The following is a 20,004-nucleotide window of genomic DNA, read 5'->3' on the forward strand; positions in this document are numbered from 1 at the left end:
TCATGCAAAGGCTGTAGAGTTGCTTCCAAAAACCAGCTCCGTAGCTTAGAGAAAACAATCACTGTTTTTCATGATGACATCTTCAAGGTCTAAGAACTTACAGAAAACAACTATTCATTCTGATATTTACCCTAGATACAGTGAAAGGCAACTATTTCATTCCAATGTTTAACCTTGATACAGTGATTCTACTAGGTTTCCTACAACAACACAGAGTCATGAAATATAAAAATCTTTCCTTTAGCCTTGTGGAGGTTAACTAGGCATAACTCTGATTCAGTAACAAATGCTCTGGTTGCCTTAGGGTGATTAGCATTACAAAGAAATCAATAACTGATAAACAAGAGTAAGGTGCTAATAGAGCTAGCTCACTGTAGTCCTATGGGTAGAGGGAGTTACAGCACCAACAAAACTCAAAATTACTGATATTCTATGGAATTCTCTAAATCATGGAATTTTGACCAACTCATTTTTTTTCTTGAGATAATCTTGAATCTTACATCACAGACAAGAGTATCCTTTATTGTATAATTCTACCACATAATTAAATAGGCAAAAATAAAGAAACCAGCATTCATTCATTAAGTTTGTTTTTATTAGATTTATCTTACATGTCCAAAAGATTTAAAGATATGTTAATTTTGATAATGACTTCACTTTGATAGTGACATGGTGAAATAGATAATGTTTTACTACTTTAGGTAAATTTAAATAAAATCCAAATAGGCTAAAATAATTACTTAACATATTATTCAATACTATTTTAGCCTAATTAATATCTTTATCTTATAATTGTATTGGTTCTATGTAGTGGCATTTTATAAATAAAGCTTGTTTTAAAGAGAGTAAAACAACCCCACTGGTCAGCCGTACAGAGCAGGCAGTAGTAACACACACCTTTGATCCCAGTAGCCACACTATTGCCATAGAAACTAGGTGTTGCACGCCTTTAATCCCAGAACTAGAGAGGATTATAAAACAGGAGGAGACAGCTCTCAGTCACAGTCTCATTCTGAGATTCCAGGAGGTAGGACTGCCATTTCAGACTGAGGTAAGAGCCATTGGCTGGTTGTTTTGTTTTTCTGACCTTCAGGTTGAACCCTAATTGCTCTCTCAGTTTTTATTAACCATGCTTCAGTTCAGCATGAGAATTTGATTCACAAAGGAAGTTTAAAATTCTTTTTTTGTTGTTTTGTTTGTTTTCTGTATTTTGAGAATGGGTTTCTCTGTGTAGCCTTGGCTGTCCTGGAACTCACTCTGTTGAACAGGCTAACACTGAGTTCAGAGATTGCCTGCCTCTGCTTCCTAAGTGCTGGGATTAAAGATTTATGCCACCACAGTCATACATGGAGGTATAAAATTCTTAAATAACTTCTTAGTAAAGAGAACTGTACTGTGCATACATTTTTCAAGAAAAAGTGTTTGCTCATATCTTCATAAGATAATAGTGTTAATGATATTAAATTGATGGTCAGTTTTACAAATATCCATTTTGTTTTCTGAGACAGGATCTTACCCAGTTTGGCCTCAAACTTGAGATCCTTCTGCCTCAGCCTCTGAATACTGAGAAGTATGTGTCATGATGCCAGGCTCAGTTTTTTAAAATAATAGATGATTAGAGGTAGAACAGGAGAGAAAGTCACTCCTAAAGCACAAGAGCTCAACAGAAAGGATTTTGAGTATCTACTCAAAACAATAAGATTTTCTGAAATAGATTATTTTTGTGATGATTATTTCATAGTTTATGTTCATAAGGCCTTTTATAGTAAATACACAAATATTCTAAATAAATGATTTTCTGTCTCACACAGAATTATCTTATAATCCAGATCACTGAAGTACAGCATGCAATTGACCAACTTAAGAGAAAACTGGATACTGATAAAATGAAACTCATATTAGAAGTTAAGGTAATCTATATTTCTCCTAATCAGATTATAACATTCATCTTGAAATAAAATAGTTTGGAGTTTATCCTTAAATATCAATATTGTAAGGGTAGCCACACTGACTCTTTAAGTTAGTGCACTTTAGCAGCAAAGAATATGGATTAAAAATGTGGGAAGAAAACTAAATACAATAAAAAGATGCATGCTACAAGGCCAAAGAAAAATTAAGTAAAATTTTACTAGAAGTAATTAAAAGTTAAAGGATCATGTGAATCAGTATAATATAAACAGAAAAACACTTTAAAAATAGTTTTCTACATACCTCCTAGTAAGCCTCAAACTCCTAGTAAGCCTCAAACTCCTAGTAAGCCTCAAACTCCCAGTAAGCCTCAAACTCCCACTTAATTTGTTCCCTTTTCTTGTATAATCATTTTATTGTTGCTATTTTCAAAAATATAAAGTATGGCTCTTCTGCTAGATGCTAAACTTTGGATTTTATTTACTCCTATCTACTACATGGGACAGAGCAGTTCTAGATGCAGTTCACTTCCCTGAAGGCTGCCTCAGCACTAGAATGCTTAGGACTTAAGGGGGACAGAACACAGGATAACTTTATTAAGTAGTATGCAATAAAAAATAATTTGTCCAGTAAGGGAACCATATCTGCTCAGTATGTGGAGAAGAAGCCAAGGTTGAGACTTGTATACCTGAGGATAGTGGGGTGCAGAAAGGAGGATATCTAAACTCTCAATCATGACTTCCTCCACTTTCCTCAGGGAGCATGCACATTAGAGTTTTTCTGTATAGATGGTAACTTTACACGTGTGACTTATGACTTCACCCTAAATAGTAATTCAGTTTTAAAGACAAGAAATTTTCATCTTACAGATTGGAAGGAAAAAAATCCTGTATTTAATCATAGTGCCTAAAAGACATGTAACCAATAGTGTTTATTGACTTCTGAATGAACCACCTAAAACATCCCCACCAATACCATTGAGAAATACGAGAAAGAGAATCAACCATATTTATTCAAGGTAGTGGAGCATAAGTAGTGCTTCTGAAGTTTAATGGTTTTATCTTAACAGGAGAATTTGTTTAAAATGCAGCATTTGACTTCATAAAGCCAGGGGAGCCTGAGGTTCTTTATTCCTAACAAATCATGGGTGGCGCTCATGCTTTTAGTCTGTACACAGTGTGGAATACAGGTGGCTGTTCCAAACTTGTAGTTTTGCACTCTGAGCAAAGTACTCAGCCTTTTGGTTGGCTCATTTCCTTAATTATAAAATGAGGAAATCAAAGGTTTAAGACCCTTAGAAGCATTTTGGGCACAGGTGTATCCTATTATGTGTCTTAACTATCCATTTCCTAAAGGCTCTTGTATTCAGGATCCTGTTACTGCCTGTTTTACTTGTTGCACACTGAGATTCTGAAGCTAAAGTTCTTAAAAAATAAAGTTCCTTTCATTCTATATTTTGAGACATTTCAACTGCCCTTTATATACTCATAAAGGATGTAAGAATGATGGGTAACTTCAGCTTACTGTAGTGATCTAGTAAGAGGGAAGGCATGAGGGGTGAGGACAATTCCCACCATGACATCCTTCTAGAAAGCTGAGATGAAACCCATGTTTAAAAGACACCTCTTTCTACAGATGAGGAAACAAGCAGTTTCAGATTTACAGACACTGAAAGCTGAACTGACACAGAAGAAAATGGGCACATCCTTCCGACCACCAATATGTATGTTCATTTAACTTCTCTCTTGAAATTTTAGATAAGGATTTGAACAAAGTAAGCCATTTTGTTCCTTGGCAATATTTTATGTAAATCATAAGGTTGATGTATCAGTTAAGAATAAATTTAAAAATAAGACTTCAATTTTACGTTGTGTGTGGGTGTTGCAAATTATAATATAAATCTAGTGACTATTTTGAAGACTATTACCTATTTTATAGTCCTACATTTTATAATTTCTCATTTTTAATAGTTAAAAGCCAGTATTATGGCAAAATTAATGATTAGCAAAATATGTAATGTTTTAGTAAATACCAGTATATTTGCCTAGAAACAGAATTTATTATATTAATGATATTTTGATTTAAAACAATTGTATATACATGTATGACAAATTTGTGTCTTATTAGACACAAATTTAATTTGTACTGCTTTTAGAAATATAAAGAAATATAATTTTACTGTCAAACAACTATGTAAATAAAAAACATAACATACCTGATAAATCACTTATTCCAGTCTGGAAGGGGATCATATGTAAAGGTAGGATTTATGTACATGGAATTCAAAGGATACAAACTGTAATGAGTCTTTTTCTGTTCCGCCAGCCAGCTCCTAAATAATGACACTGAGACTTATTAGTTTTGAAAGCTCAGCCGATAGTTTAGGCTTGTTTCTATCTAACTCTTATAACTTAAATTGACCCACGTCTATTAATTTACTTTCTGCCGTATCATTTTATCCCTTATATCTGTAGTGCCAATCTTGCTTGCTCTGTGTCCTTGGAGGCTTCACTTTTTTCTTCCCAGTGTCCTCTCTGTTCAGAAATCCTGCCTAGCTATTGACTGTTCAGCTTTTTATTAAACTAATCCCAGGAACACATCTTCACAGTGTACAAAAAGATTATTAATTTATGTATTTTCAGGAAGTAATATATGTTTATAATGTCATGATTTATTGTATTTTTATTTAATTTTATATGCACGGATGCTTGTATGTCTGTGTACCATGAGTGTGTCAGATCCCCTGGAACTGGAGTTAAAAGATCTCTGGGGAAGTGGACCTGTGAGCTGCCATGTAGGAGCTGGGAATTGAAACTCTTACCTGCTGAGCCAGCTCTCCAGACCTGTAACACTGTTGTTAGTTGCTTTGAGAAAGAGAACTAAAACTGCTTTACATTTAGAAATTTATTTTCACAAAAGTGATCTTTTAGAAAAAGACAGTAAGAATAATGTTCTTATGTAGCTTAAAAGCAAACTGCAAATGTCGAAGAAAAACAAGAAAACTAGGCAAGAAATGAGTATTAATAAGTGAAGGACCATGAATGACTACAAGTATAAACAGTGAATAGAATCAAGTTCAACAGCAGCTGCTTCTCACTACAAGAATTTTACACATAAATCTCACAGCAGGTACTTCTAATTTACTGCTTAAAATATTACCAAATTATCTTCTCACGTTTAATATGTATGCATACTTTTATCTCATGCACTCTCTTAATGGATTAAGTGATGCTAATGTGGGTATGCCATGAAGCATTCATATGTACTATGAGGAGTTAAGCAGAAAAATCATGTCTAATCATTTTAATGAATCTGAAGAGATACCATATTCCTGGTTCTAAATTTAAAATTTGTTGAAAATAAATTCAACATAAACTGCTTCTTAAAGACTAGGCCTTAATTTCCATTTCAAGTTACAGAGTTCTTGTCAATTTTTTATTAGCACGTAATAATTATAAAAAATAATGGGCTTCATTCTGATATTTTATATATGTATATAACCTAATTTGATCATATTCATTCCCCACCACATTACTCTCTTTTGTCTAGTAGTTACACATATTTTTAAAATCAGTAATGATTTTTAACGGTATATTCAGCATGAAATTTTGAAAGCAATTTTCCTAACTAAATTATAATATTGAAACATAGAGAAGTATTTAAGTATCTTTTATGTTCAAATAAAAATTTATTTCTTACCTGTTTTTTGAGTATACCAATAGGTAAGTTATGACAACATGAAAAAAATATACATTTTTATCTTTGCATGAAATTAGACTCACTTATACAACTCATTCTTGCAAAATCTAATAGTCTGACAAAAGATGCTCCTCTCTCTCCATCACAACCATGGTTTTAAGGCTCCCCACATTGCTTTTGTTTGCTCTCTGGCTAGAGTGTCTTCTGAGTAATCAAGACAGTTTGCATTCCACATGCCAATGCCCCGCAAGCCATAGTTTTTGACATATGCTGCCTTTAGTGAAATGCTCTGGGGGTTATCATACCACACTTGATGAAAACGGCCAGTGGGATCCTATACAAAAACAAGTAAATTGGAAATTTAAAGAATTCAGTACAGCAGAGGAAAAGTTCTTAAATTCAAGGATTCAAAATGCATGCAAAGAAATAATGAAAATTTTATAGCACATTACTTTCCTGTTGTGTTATTTCGTGGTTATATACATGATATTCCTAAATATTACCTTGTGGTACTTGAGCAACAGAAAATTTATCTAACAATTTAACCTCCTAATGTAATCTCCTAATGTCTTCTATTTAAGAGCCTCCTGTCTTAAGATTCTTTATTTGATCTGTTCTAATGACTGTCAACTAAGAGGCTCACTTGAATCATTGTAACATTTATAGACTCTAGAAGTGATGAGCACCTGGCGCTCACAAGGCTGAGGCAAGAAGATCATGAGTTCAGGGCAAGCCTAAGCTACACAGTGAGACCCTGTCTAGAACAATACAAGACACAACTAACAGTTCAGATCCCTATGTCTCACTCCGCATAAAACTTAACGAATCAAATTCTTCTAAGGCAGGTGCTAGGATTCATATTTGTTTGTCCTCTGTGTTAATATTCCACTGGGTAACTGATATGCAAGCCAAGTTAAAAAGAGAAACTGCTGCTGTCCATTAAAACCAGCTTGTTTGCTTGTTTGTATTCTTTACAGTTTCTGGAAGTGTGCCAACTTAGGAGTTCTACAGATGAAGACTGTTTGTGATAAATCGGCCAGAAGAACAGGTAATAGCAGTGAAGGAGGAAAGTGCCATCTGCCTGGGTCTTACAGAATCGATTCTAAAAGGCTGCTGGAGGGGACTCCCTGGATGACTTAGCACAGAACTGATCAAGAACAATGAACTAGATTGTGGTCTTGTACCCTATACCACTGTCTCTCAAGAAACACATGGGTTATTTAAAAATAAATGAAAGGACCAGATGTAGGCAAAAGGACAAATGAAGGAGGAAAATATTAGGAGAAAAAAACAGAACTATAGTGAAAAATATGTTTTATATGCATGAAGAAACCACTTAAAGGCAATTCTGAATGAATGACTGTAATGTTTTTATCTGTGGTGGCACTCTTGGAATTAGTTTTTTGATTAGTCTACTTTGAAGAACAATAGTAATTTCATAAGCAAATAGGCTGTGGTACATTACAGTTTAGTGAACTCATTCAAGAAGGCATATCTGATTCTTCATTCTTTACTTTGTGGATTGATTGGTTTAAGCATGCTTTAAATATACATTCTAGAATATTGAGTCCAAGACGAAGCTGCTATTGCTGAACCAAATGAAAAAGCTGAATGATTCTTTTCAGATATAACAGAAAATGAGGAACATAGTCATAAGAATAGACTGTTGCTTAAAGTGCCATCAGATGGCCTCCAAGGCTCCCCAAAATGTTTCATGAATTATTTGACATCAACTAGTATGTTCTGGATAGTGGTTACCAACACACACAGTCAGATGAAAGGAATAGCTCATGAGTAAGAAGTAAGAGTTCAAGAGCTTTAGACATAAAGAAATCAAAGGAAAAATGCTGTCCACCTTGATTTTATCATTGGATGCTGTGTATTGCATTGAAAACCACTCTACATCCCATTGATATATGCAACTAATGCATGTGAATAAAAATATTTTAAAGTAAGTCTAGGAAATAAACATTCTTAACCCCAAAACTAATCTATTCTTTCAAAGAAACTAAAATGGTGTTTATATCAGAAGATGTGGCTGGGGAGAATGGGAGACATTCAAAGGACACACTACTTAGTCAGACAAGGAAATAAGTCAGAGAGATGAAGTACCACCATCACTAATAGCAAGGTAGCAAGGGATTACATATTTTACAATTGCTGATTTTAACTGATCTCACTATAAAAGAACTGTCTGAAGTAAGACACATGTAATGGATATGTATATCAAAGCAGGTTGTATATCATAAATAATATTTTCTTGAAATTATATCTATTTTTAAAAATATGTTTCTGCATCTTCTCATTTAGTAAAAAAATTACACCAATGATTATAAAACAATCTATGACAGTATATACTATCATTTTTTATATTTTTATTTAAATTATATATAATTGATTACTATAACAATAAAATACTGTTCCCCTACCCTGTTCTGAAGCAGGTTCTATGTTAAATAAATAGCTTTATGTATTGCAGTATTTCTTAAATATTTTAATATAATTCCATACAATAGAAATCCCAGGGAGGCTGGAGAGATGGCTCAGCGGTTAAGAGCACTAGCTGTTCTTCCAGAGGTCCTGAGTTCAATTCCCAGCAACCACATGGTGGCTCACAACCATCTGTAATGAGATCTGGTGCCCTCTTCTGGCCTGCAGATGTACATGCAGGCAAAACACTGTATACATAATAAATGAATAAATAAAAAATCTTTTTTTTTTTTTAAAAAGAAATCCCAGATCAATAGATATAGCCAACTGTTTTCTAAATATGCTTGGTCATTACATATGCATGCAATTTGCACATATATGTGCATATGCTAACAGTTCTCAGAACAGAGTTCTAATATTGCATATGTATATGTATGTCCACGTTTGTATGTGTGTATATGCTATACATATAGATATATGTATGTTTTCTTACGTAATGTCTTTCTGTTTGTTCTAAAATTCCTTAAATTTGTTTTACTTGTAAAATAAAATTGACAAATGCTGCTTTTCAGTATAAAAACTATAACAACTCATCTATTAATCTCTGCTTCATTCCCACCTCTCTGAATCTCACTAGAATTGTTAAGCTATTTTGAAATAAATGGAGACTTACTTACTTACATAAACCTACTTTGTCCAAAGCCCTTTGAAAATCAAATTACCTTAGCATAATTGTCAGCTATTAAGGTAGCCCTGTTTGTGATATACATAAACATTCAATAGAAAGTAGATCAAGCAGAGTATTGCACTAGTAACGTAACTTCGGTTGTTCCCCAGTCAACTAAATTTCCTGATTACACAGACTCAAAGACAGGTTTATGCACATAAACAGTAAAACTGGTAAATTACTAATATCAACTATATAACCACAAAATACAGAATTATGGAAACTAGTAAAGGTCATACATAGTTTATGACAGTTTACCTTGTAGTTATAATAGGGAGCTTGCTGGTCCTCATCCCACTGGCTTCCAGAAACAGAACTATTTACTTGCTTCATGATCAGTTTGTAGGGCACCTGACGTCCTGCAGCATCGCTGCAAGGAGCCCCTCGAAAAGGGACCTTTGCAATGGTGCAGACGTCATCCTAGAAATACAAAAATGTTCATGTTATTACTAAGAAAGTTTAAAAATCCAAATGAGACAAGTAATAAAAAAATAGAAGATTCAGTATTATCCGAATGTACAGAATAATCATTAAATTGATAATAAAATGAAAATGCATGGCATTCAGAAACTTCCATATTAAAGAATTAAAAAAACAAAGTTTAGCTTCAAAATATATTTCAGAAATTTATTTAAAGTTTCACATATTCAAAGCTGAACAAAATATATAATGGAGTAATACTACATAACAAATAAGTTGTTCTTACCTCTGATATATTCAAGCAGATATAATCATAACCATACCAGGGAATACCCATTATGAGTTTCTTAGGGCTAATGCCCATCTTGATGTAGTCAATATATCCTAGTCACAAGGGGATAGAAAACCACATAATTCTGTTTATATATCTGTTAATATGTTCATAGAAGCTAGGCAACTACGGAAAATCTTAAGTTTGTAGAAACAGGCACATTTGTGCAGATACATCTTCTATTATAATAAAAGTCATCCCTTAAGAACTGGAAGTCCTATGTCATACTTTCTAAGTTTTCATTTTTAATAAGAGACAATATCCAATGAAGATATGAAAACAAAATACACAAAATATAATTGGAGAAATGGAAATTGCAAGAAACCATACTAATTTAACGTGTTAGCTGTTAACATTTTTGATATTTGAGATTCTAAAGCTTCTATAATCTTAAAACTTTGTGGCAGTGATACTCAAAATTTCTTTTAGAAGCTCAAGTGTTCCATCTTTAAAAACACTCTGTATGTTTCCTAATGGCTACATAAGAAATGTCCTTGCTCTTATTCTGTAGTAACCTGTAGTTTAGGACACAAAGAATGAACAAACTCCATCTACTCATGAGAACAGTGACTGACTGGATCTTGTGCCAGTCCTGTGCAGGTAGTCACAGCTGCTACAAGCTTCAGAGTGTGCAGCCCTCGGAAGGCACTGCAGCTCTGGCTCGTACATCCTTTCTATCTACCTCAAGTGGTCCCTGAGCCGCGTGCGTGCGTGCGTGCGTGCGTGCGTGTGTGTGTGTGTGTGTGTGTGTGTGTGTGTAGTACAGTTCCCATAAGTTCCTATTTGTGGTTTAGTCCATATACAATTATTGTCTGCACTCTGACCAGCTGTGAATTTCTGCATTTAAATTCCCATAATATTAAACAAAAATATCAAGACATGAAAAGAGTGTTAGACTTGAAGTATAATGTAAGATCAATAATAATATAGCTATCCCATGATCTGTAATAAGAAATAAATGAAATTTTCAATTTTTTTGTAAATACTAAAGCATTGCAATTTTATTTTATTTTATTGTATAATAAATTTTATTATATTTTATTTATAAAGCAAGCTTTTATATAAAAGGTATATAATTTAGAAAAACTAAAAGGTACTTTAGTGTGTGAGGTTTTGGAGTAAATATTACCAAGTGATCATTTCCTTTTTTTTTTTTAAGATTTATTTATTATGTATACAACATTCCTTCCATGTATGCTTGTATGCCAGAAGAGGGCACCAGATCTCATTATATATGGCTTTGAGCCACCATGTGTTTGCTGGGAATTGAACTCAGGACCTCTGGAAGAGCAGTCAGTGCTCTTAACCACTGAGCCATCTCTCCAGCCCGTGATCATTTCTTGAATTCTTACCAGCTAATGTCTGATTATAGGGAGCATTGGCTGCTGCAATACATTCTGACCAGATCTGACTTTGCTCATCGTAAGACATGACGAAGAGAAAATCACAGGCACCCGCAATTCCCATGTAATTATAGCACCTTTTGTCTATGTTCTTTGGTGACCAAGCTACATCAAAGGTTACCTGTGGGAAAAAACTGCATATTATTTTATATAACATGGAAAAGTATATTATACCAGATTTTTATCATTCTCTTGCCTCATTCTACTAAAGAATAAAGAACTGCTTACAATGTATGCATATGTGATTGGATGCATGTAGAAGAGGTCTAATATATTTTGTTATTACACTGGACTGGCCTGCCCATGTGTCTGGATACACAAGGACCAGGAGCACAGCACTATAAAGAAAAAGAATTTCAAATTCCGATGTTCTCAAAGGCTGGGCTGGTAACTCACTGACTGAAAGAAGCAGGTTCAATAGTAACACTATGATGAGGCCCTGGAGAAGTGTAAGAAGAAGCCACATGAGAAGAAATCAAATACAGAGACGTTACCTCGGGGTACTACCTGAGGTATTCTGAGTTAGTCCCTGAATCATAATTATATGACATGGTAGCGTGGACCCAATATTACAGCCAGAGAATTGGGCTTCATTCACCAACTCAAAATGCTTAGCTTATCATTTAAATGATCTTACTTTCTGGACACAGCCAAATGAAACAGGTGATAAAATATCCTTTACTTTGAATGGTGATCACCCAGGATTACTCACTTCAAATATCTTTTTACCTTAATGGAATATTAATACGTTTTATTGTATAAAAATTTATAAAATCTCACCAAATGTTTCCCCTTAATCAGGTACCCAGTAAACACAAATTATAGTAAAATGAGTCTTTATATAAAGTCTTTATATTTTGTCTAACTTATATCAGCAAAACTTTCAGACTTTCTCAAAGTTTTCCCTGTGATTCAATGAGTACTACAACAAATGGTTATGAAGTAAAATTTTTACCTGTTGGACCCATTTTGTCACTGCCTCTTATTACAAAATGGGAGCTGTCTTGCAGTAGTTGACAGAGTGAATACTTCTAAGCAGTTAAATTCCAGTCTACTCTGTTACTGTTTCTATGTCTTGAACACTAAAGAGTCTTCACTTGAATTGCCTGTCATGGTTTATCTTACACTTTTGAGTGAGTGGTTAGAGACAGGAAAGGCAAAGCCTTGAGTTGTAGTGTTAGCTCTTACAGCTTCCCCTTGCTAAATCACAGGAGGCATCTGTCTTAGTTAGGTTTCTATTGCTGTGAAGAGACACCATGACCATGGCAGCTTTTACAAAGGAAAACATTTAGTTTCACAGGTCATGGCGGGAAGCATGGCGGCACGCATGCACACATGGTGCTAGAGAAGGAGCCGAAAGTTCTACATCTTGATGTGCAGGCAATAGGAAGTGAACCGTCTACCACCTTGGACATATTGAGACCTCAAAGCCTGCCCCCAAGTGACACACTTCCTCCCACTAGATCACACCATCTAATATAGTGTCACTCCCTATAGAAGAAGCATGAAACCATCACAGCATCTGAGTCTACTTTCAGAACGAGGATGAAGAAAGAACTCTTCACAGGCATTTCCAGCTATTTAACTCTGCATTCTTATGAAGCTCAGTTTCCCACTCAAGGCTCTCTATTTTGGGCATTTTTGTTTTCTGATCTGTAGCTTAAGAACCTTTGAGCCATGACAGGAATGACTCCTTTTTAAGTAGTCTATCTTTTGTTCTGTTCTCTCTTTTTTATAATGGAATTCTCAAGTATTATTTCAAGATTAACCTGTATAAATGATATATACCTTTTTTTAAAAAATATTTATTTATTATGTATACAATATTCTGTCTGTGTGCATGTCTGCAGGCCAGAAGAGGGCACCAGACCTCTTTACAGATGGTTGTGAGCCACCATGTGGTTGCCGGGAATTGAACTCAGGACCTTTGCAAGAGCAGGCAATGCTCTTAACCACTGAGCCATCTCTCCAGCCCCTGATATATACCTTTTTAAATCTTTTAATTTATTCAGAACTGGCAAGATGGCTCGGGATAAAGGCACTTGCCACCAAGTGTGGAAACCTCAGTTCATTCCCTGGAACTGGTGGAAGGAGAGAAATGACTCCCCAGAGTTGTCCTTTGACCTTCTCTCTCTCTCTCTCTCTCTCTCTCTCTCTCTCTCTCTCTCTCTCTCTCTCTCTCTCTCTCTCTCTCTCACACACACACACACACACACATTCATGCACAGATTAAATAAATGTAAATTTAAAAAATTCAACAAGCATTTAGCAAACATTTCCTGAGTGCAAGAGTGATGCCATCATACAGTCTAAATCATAAATCTCCTTCCTACTCCATATGTCCATCCTGTGTCTTCTAGTTTTACCAATGAGTCTTGTACCAGCTCTGCTGGAATCACCAAAGGCACAATGGTAAAAATGCAGTCCCCCAAGCTCTGTCCCACATTCAATGAATTAGTGTTAAGAAATTTTAAATAGCATCCTCATGTGATCCAAAGCAAGTTTCATAATCACTGGTTTATAGTACTTATGATGCTCTACCTTGGATGAATATTACATGTATATATAAGAGATACTCAAAATATACATATTTTACATAATGGTGAGTTCTACATCCATTGATTCTACCTAGATAAAAATTGTTTGCTAATTGTCTATAGTGAACATGCACGAATATTTTCTTACCCTTATATCCTCAAGAATACAATGTCATAGCTATGTATGTAATAATTACATTCTATTGGGTATTATAAGTAATACAAAGATGATTTAAAGTATATGGGCAGTTTTGCATAGGTTTTATTAAATATTTGCCATTTTGTACATGACTTTTATATCTATAGGTTTTGATATCCAAAGTCCCAGAAACAACTTTCATGGATACCAAGGACAATGTTTATGAGTCCTACTTAAATAAATACTTTGACATTATTGAGAAAGCATCCCACTGTGTAGCCCAGGCTAGCCTTGAAATCCCAGTATTCCTGCCTCTATCAATTAAGGACTGGGATTAAACATGTACCATCACATATGGTAGGACTTTAAATGTTTAAAGATAGGGATCATTAATTTGCTCAGTGTGGTAGTTCGAATAGGTATGGCCCCCCATAGACTCACGTGTTTCAATGCTTGGCCCATAGGTAGTAACATTATTAGGAGGTGTGGCCTTATTGGAGTGGGTGTGTCATTGTTGGAGGAAGTGTGTCACTGTAGAGATTGGCTTTGATGTCTGCATGCTCAAGCTACACCTAGTGTGGTACACACCGTATTCTTTTGCTGCCTATGGATAAAGATGTATAGCTCTCAGCTCCCTCTCCAGCACCTGCCTGCATGCCACCATGTATCTCACCAAGACAATAATGGACTAAACTTTTTTTTTAAATATTTATTTATTATGTATACAATATTCTGTCTATGTGTATCTCTGCAGGCCAGAAGAGGGCACCAGACCTCATTACAGATGGTTGTGAGCCACCATGTGGTTGCTGGGAATTGGACTCAGGACCTCTGGAAGAGCAGCTAGTGCTGTTAACCTCTGAGCCATCTCTCCAGCCCCTGGACTAAACTTGTAATACTATAAGTCAGCCCCAATTAAATGCTTTCCTCTTGTAAGAGTTGCCATGGTCATGGTGTCTCTTCAAAGCAAAAGAAACCCTAACTAAGACAGTAACCATTTTTTATTTTACACTGCTGGAGGTTGTACCCAGGGCCTCATGAATATTTCTGGAAAAGACTCTCTAGTATGTGTACACAGGTATTTAGGGTTTCGTTCTTTTTTAAGACCCTGGGTTATCTTACTATGTGGCTATGTTTAACAGCCCTGATCTGGAAGCATGCAGCCCTCTGCTACTTACGTATTGTCTGGCAAGATGCCTTGCGTTGAGATCTGCTGTAATGACATTCAGATGTTAGAGTTCTGACTGGCTGTACAGCATTAGTCCTGCAAGAGTGCTTTGCAAATAATAAAGACTGCAGAGAATGAGGCAACTCCCCAGCACTACTTTTCCATTTTAGTGCCTGCTTTTTCTGCTCTGTACTATTAAAAGGCAGTTTAGACCCTTCTGACTTCCTGCTGCCCCATAGCCTGCAGTGCTGCAGTTAAGTAGACAAAACAATCCCCATGTTGTATTTTGTTATTACTAGAAATTTAGGAACTTAATATTAACACACCAGAAAAGGTGTTCTGGGAAGTATATGCAGAAATTCCTTCACCATTACTATAAAACTAAGATATCACAAGTCATACTTTCATGAATATATTGATTAAAATCCAAAAATAACAAAAATGAATATTTTTTACCTGTGATCCCACGATCTCACGATGGAAACTTTCGGTGGTTTCTCTGACCAAAGCTGTCAATGCTTCATATTCAGGTGATGAGCAATTGACTTCTTGTTCTATGTCTATATTAATTCCATCCATATATTGTATTTTGGCCAAATTAACTTTTTGAGCTATCCACGATGCTCTGAAGGTAGGATCAATGATGTCCTTCAGGGAGACATCACCTTTGGAAGACACAGACATAATTATACAGATGCTTTTTCAAAGTTAAAAGCCATTTACTTCACAAAGCCCAAAATGTCTTTGAGACACATCATAATCTTTGGAATGTTAAGCCTCTAATGTGCTTTCCAAATGGAGAAATCGTATGCCAAATAGCAGCCATTGCTGACTAATCTTCAAAACGGTCATTATGAGTAAAATCACTCTCAGAAGCAGCACTTGTAGGCCAGAAATAAAGGTCAGCATGCTGTAATTGGCAATCACATTTTCTCAAGAACAAGTGGTTTTATTTAACTCTTAAAAAAAAAAAAGCCGGGTGGTGGTGGCGCACGCCTTTAATCCCAGCTCTCGGGAGGCAGAGGCAGGCGAATCTCTGGGAGTTTGAGGTCAGCCTGGTCTACAAGAGCTAGTTCCAGGACAGGCACCAAAAAGTTATAGAGAAACACTGTCTTGAAAAACCAAATAAATAAAGAAATACATACATACATAAAAAGATCAGTATTGTTGGACTAGATTTACCAGCATCTACAATTAACTTTAGGTCTTGAAGAAGAAAGGCATAAAAAAGGACTATAGTAAATAAAACACATACTTTTTTTCCATTGGCTAGGCACATGTGTCTGCTAATAACATACCTTTTAGCACTACTCTGGCTCCTTTGGAATGAGCATAACACATAAGTTCTGGGTCATATTTTCCAAAAACTGCCACAGTTGTAATCTGTGACCAGTCATAAGATTTCCAAGTTTTCTGTCCAACATCAAATATAAAGACCTGCCAGGAAAAGAGGGGTGGACACCAACACTGAATCCGAGATTATTATACTGACATCCAGATACGTGAACCACTTCCCTGTCAGGTATTGTGGTGGACCCTGGGCACAGAGTGCAGGATGAAGACATCAGGCTACCAGCGGAACTGCTGGCTCCATGGGCCTGGAAGAAGCACTGGCTATTGTCAAGGCCTGAAGACAAAAAGAGCACAGTGACTATGAATGTTTACTATGGCAGACACCTAGGATTTAGAGAAAGTACAGAAAAGAAGCAGAGAATGGTTAATCTGGGGTAAACTGTGAGTGGCTGTGTCAGTAATTCAGCCCTATTGAGAAGTTAGCATCCTGAGGGAAATGGAGAGAACAAAAGCATTTGTATCTAATGGAAACGCTTTAGTATAATGAACTCACCTAAGAACATCACTCATCTAGACCAAGGTAGCCACTGACACACCAAACCGTATCTCAGTGAACTTCTACATAGAATCAGTGGCAATTCTGAACTCTGAAGCCACAGAGGTTCACTTAAGGTTTTGTACTTTTACTATCGATTAAATATGTATATATATATATATATCTTCCAAACAAGCAAAGCAAAACAAAAAGCTTGTGACAGAGTTGAAATGAGAAAACCGTCCACTTTCCACATTTATGGTTTTTGTGTTGTTTTGCCTGCGTTCCTCGTCACCTAATGTTAGGACACAAAGATTTTTTAAAGGAAAAGGAATGCATCTAAAAAAAAAAAAAAATCTGCTGCTGAAGTGAGAGAGGGGCCCAAACTGGAATCACAGGAGGGAAGTGTTGGGGTGGATGAGATGAGATCGTAAGTGGGGGCCCCGCAAAGGTGGCAGCAGTGCAGCTGACATCAGAGTTTGATGAGCTCCAGCTTCTTCCTGTTTCAGATGGAGCCACAGATGTTGGTTGTTTCTCTGTGTGCTCTTGATGGAGCTTAGAGTAGCAGTCAAGTCCAATTTTAAAGTATCCTCCAGCATCCTTCCCCCTTCAAAGATAATTCTAGAGGCACAAAAGCATCACTGTTCATGTTCCTTTTACCCCAAGGTATTAATTTATGGACCTTGTAAATTCTGAATGAATTCCAGTAAAATGTAGGAGAGGCATTTTGCTCTGCACTAGAGGCACAGAAAGACCAAGGTGTCCGCTAGGAAATTAATTACATTAGCATTAAGGCATGCAAGGAGATGCATGAGCCTGTGATACGATATAAAGGGAATCTGCTAGTCAGGTGACAAATTCACAATGTCTGCAAGTTAGGGGACTTCTACAACCTGTATGATGAAAAGGAAGATATACTTATACACAAGTGAACATTTGCAGACAACGAAGTCAAAGTCCTTACAACTAGGTATTCTAAGACTCTAGAACCAAAGGCAGCTACAACACAGAAATGCTATCGAGAATGGAACCATATAAAATTAATAAATCAGGCAACAGTCTCAAGCAGCATTTTGGGGACCACAGGAGGATGGAGGGGAAGGGCTGTGTAAAGCACTAACCATAATCGTAAAGGCCAACATTTAATTCTCTCATCCTCCCTCTTATCCTTTAGAATTAACTATGCATAGTTAATTTTTTCTTGCCAAGCAACTATCCAATAAAACTACACACAAAATGTGAAACTGAATGGCCCAATGTTTAAATTCTCATAGTTAAGATTCAATTTGTTAAAAACAAAAACAAAAACCCCATCTAGGGCCTTTGATAAAACAGTAACCACTCTCAATCTTGGAAATACAAAGGAAGAGGGTGTTGGGTCTGGCATGGTGGAGAATGGTGTCGTGTTTAGGTGACTATTACGGTGATGAACACCAGGGCCAAAGCAGCTTGGGGAGGAGAGGGTTTATTTAGTTCATGCTCCCACATCACCGTTCATCCTCACAGGAAGTCAGGACAGGAACCTGAAGGATTGCTCGGCCTGCATTCTTGGAGACCCCAGTGTAGTGAGGAGCGGTGGGCTGCATTCCCACCCAGCTCCCGCATGGCTAGCTTTATACCAGAAAAATTACATGGAAACTGTATTTTTTTAAACACTGCTTGGCTCATTAGCTCTAGCCTCTTACTGGCTAATTCTCATATCCTAATTAACCCATTTCTAATAATCTGTGTAGCACTACGAGGTGGTGGCTTGCCAGGAAGATCTTAACCTGCGTCCATCTTGGAGAGTAGAGCTATGGCGACTGACTCATTTCCCTTCTTCCCAGCATTCTGTTCGGTCTACTCCGCCTATCTAAATTCTGCCCTATCAGGCCAAGCAGCTTTCTTTATTAATTAACCAATGAAAGCAACAGATAGACAGATGACCCTCCTCCATAACCCCAGGACCACTTGCCCAGGGATGGGCTCCCACGTCAATCACTGATTAAGAAAATTCCTACAGGCTTGCCTACAGCAGGTTTCTCAACTGATGACCCCTCCTCTCTGAAGACTCCAGTTTGTGTCGAGTTGATGGAAAGGCAGCCAGTACAAACGGTGTTCATCCTCAAAGCACAGTTCAGCCCCAGTATCGCCCCCCCAACACATACATATTCAGGGGGAGGGAGGTAGCATCATCTAGTCTTCCCATTTCAAAAAACAAAAAGCCAGTGAAGGCCTCATTACTACGAGTATATGAATGAGCAGAATTTTGTTTCTTTGTAATTCAAAAAGCTCACAAATACTATATAACCCACTAAGTATTGAGTACCACAATAAACCAGACTGTTAAAACCACTTAATTAGGGAGAGGAGCTTCAGGCTGAAACCAGTCAACTGACTAATCTCTGAGTAGGTAAGTCCAGCCGGATCATAAAAATGTAAACAACTATCCTTTGCCAACCAACTACTTCTCTTCCAGATTCAGCCCGGAATAAAAGGATCCTAACTTCTGAGCTTTCTATGAGTGCTGCCCATGACCACTGCTCAAAGAAACGTTAATGGATCCAAATCTTTCCCTTTGTAGGATGTTAGGTTTCCACAGTGGGCAGAATCTACAAAAACAGTCACTATTTTTTCTAAACAATGTGTGCAAACACAGGGATTTAAATAATCTATGCCTCAAAACCAAATACAAGGTTAAGACACATGAATTGTTCCTTCTTTGCACAAATTTGTTAGACTCTGACCTCTTTTGACTTCCTCTAGGTCCAGCTACCGCTGTCAACTTGTTATGTGGCTCCATGAGCCTTAAGATTGGGTTAAAGGAAAGTTTACTCAAATACTTGTTTTTGTCCCACTCCTGCGTGGGTGAGCGTCCTTAACGAAAGAACTAATCCGCATCAAGAGTAAAGGTCAGGAGAACCGGATCGCCTACCCTCGCCGCAGGAGGCTGAGCTGGCGGGAACAGGAGCCAGCCTTGGGAAAACAGTGAGGCTGGAGCACTAGCGGGCTCAGGCCGCGGCCAGGGAAACCGCCCAACCCCTGCACCCAGAGTTCCCGTCTACTCGGAAGGGAATCTGAAAAGAGGAAGGCTCGGGTGGTTAACGCCGCTGTGAGCGCCGCGACTTCTCTTTCGGCCAGACCGAGGGGCAGAGGGAGTGCTCACCTCGAAGTCGGGGCGATGGCGGATCGGTCGGCAGAGCGCGGCGTCCGAGCACGGGCAGTCCCCGGCCGAGAGCTGGAGCGCCATCAGCATTAGCAGCAGCAGCAGCGGGAGTCCCGGGACAGCAGGCAACTCCATGCCTGGCGTGCGGGAGGCCGGAAGGCACCGCCTGAGGGGCGGGGCCGGCCTGCTGCGTGGTGCCTGTGGCCTAGAGGGCGGGGCCTGTTCGGTGGGGGTGGAGCCTAGAGGGACGTGGGGTGGGGCCTAGAGGG

General features: G+C 37.3%; 2 protein-coding genes across 10 annotated transcripts in view; one reads left to right on the forward strand and one right to left on the reverse strand.

The window, feature by feature from the left end:
- Spata1 (spermatogenesis associated 1) overlaps positions 1–8,328 on the forward strand; it is a 35,382-nt gene extending 27,054 nt beyond the window's left edge. For 8 of the 9 annotated variants that reach the window (XM_075981132.1, XM_075981124.1, XM_075981127.1 and 5 more), the window contains 3 exons: positions 1,812–1,910; positions 3,544–3,631; positions 6,585–8,328. In XM_075981132.1, the coding sequence (XP_075837247.1) occupies positions 1,812–1,910; positions 3,544–3,631; positions 6,585–6,607 (210 nt within the window). In that variant the 3' untranslated portion in view covers positions 6,608–8,328. The remainder of the gene's footprint in view (positions 1–1,811; positions 1,911–3,543; positions 3,632–6,584) is intronic. The other variant, XM_075981133.1, reaches the window with a different exon arrangement.
- On the reverse strand, positions 574–19,950 carry Ctbs (chitobiase). Its single transcript, XM_075981134.1, has 7 exons — positions 19,736–19,950; positions 16,061–16,199; positions 15,219–15,427; positions 10,868–11,039; positions 9,471–9,568; positions 9,023–9,184; positions 574–5,941 (listed from the first exon to the last, which is right to left on the reverse strand). The coding sequence occupies exons 1-7, from the start codon at positions 19,868–19,870 to the stop codon at positions 5,750–5,752; spliced, it is 1,107 nt and encodes a 368-aa protein (XP_075837249.1). The 5' UTR covers positions 19,871–19,950; the 3' UTR covers positions 574–5,749.
- Positions 19,951–20,004: the final 54 nt, after the last annotated feature.

This window comes from Microtus pennsylvanicus, chromosome 7 (genome assembly GCF_037038515.1).
Source record: "Microtus pennsylvanicus isolate mMicPen1 chromosome 7, mMicPen1.hap1, whole genome shotgun sequence".
Lineage (NCBI taxonomy): Eukaryota > Metazoa > Chordata > Mammalia > Rodentia > Cricetidae > Microtus > Microtus pennsylvanicus.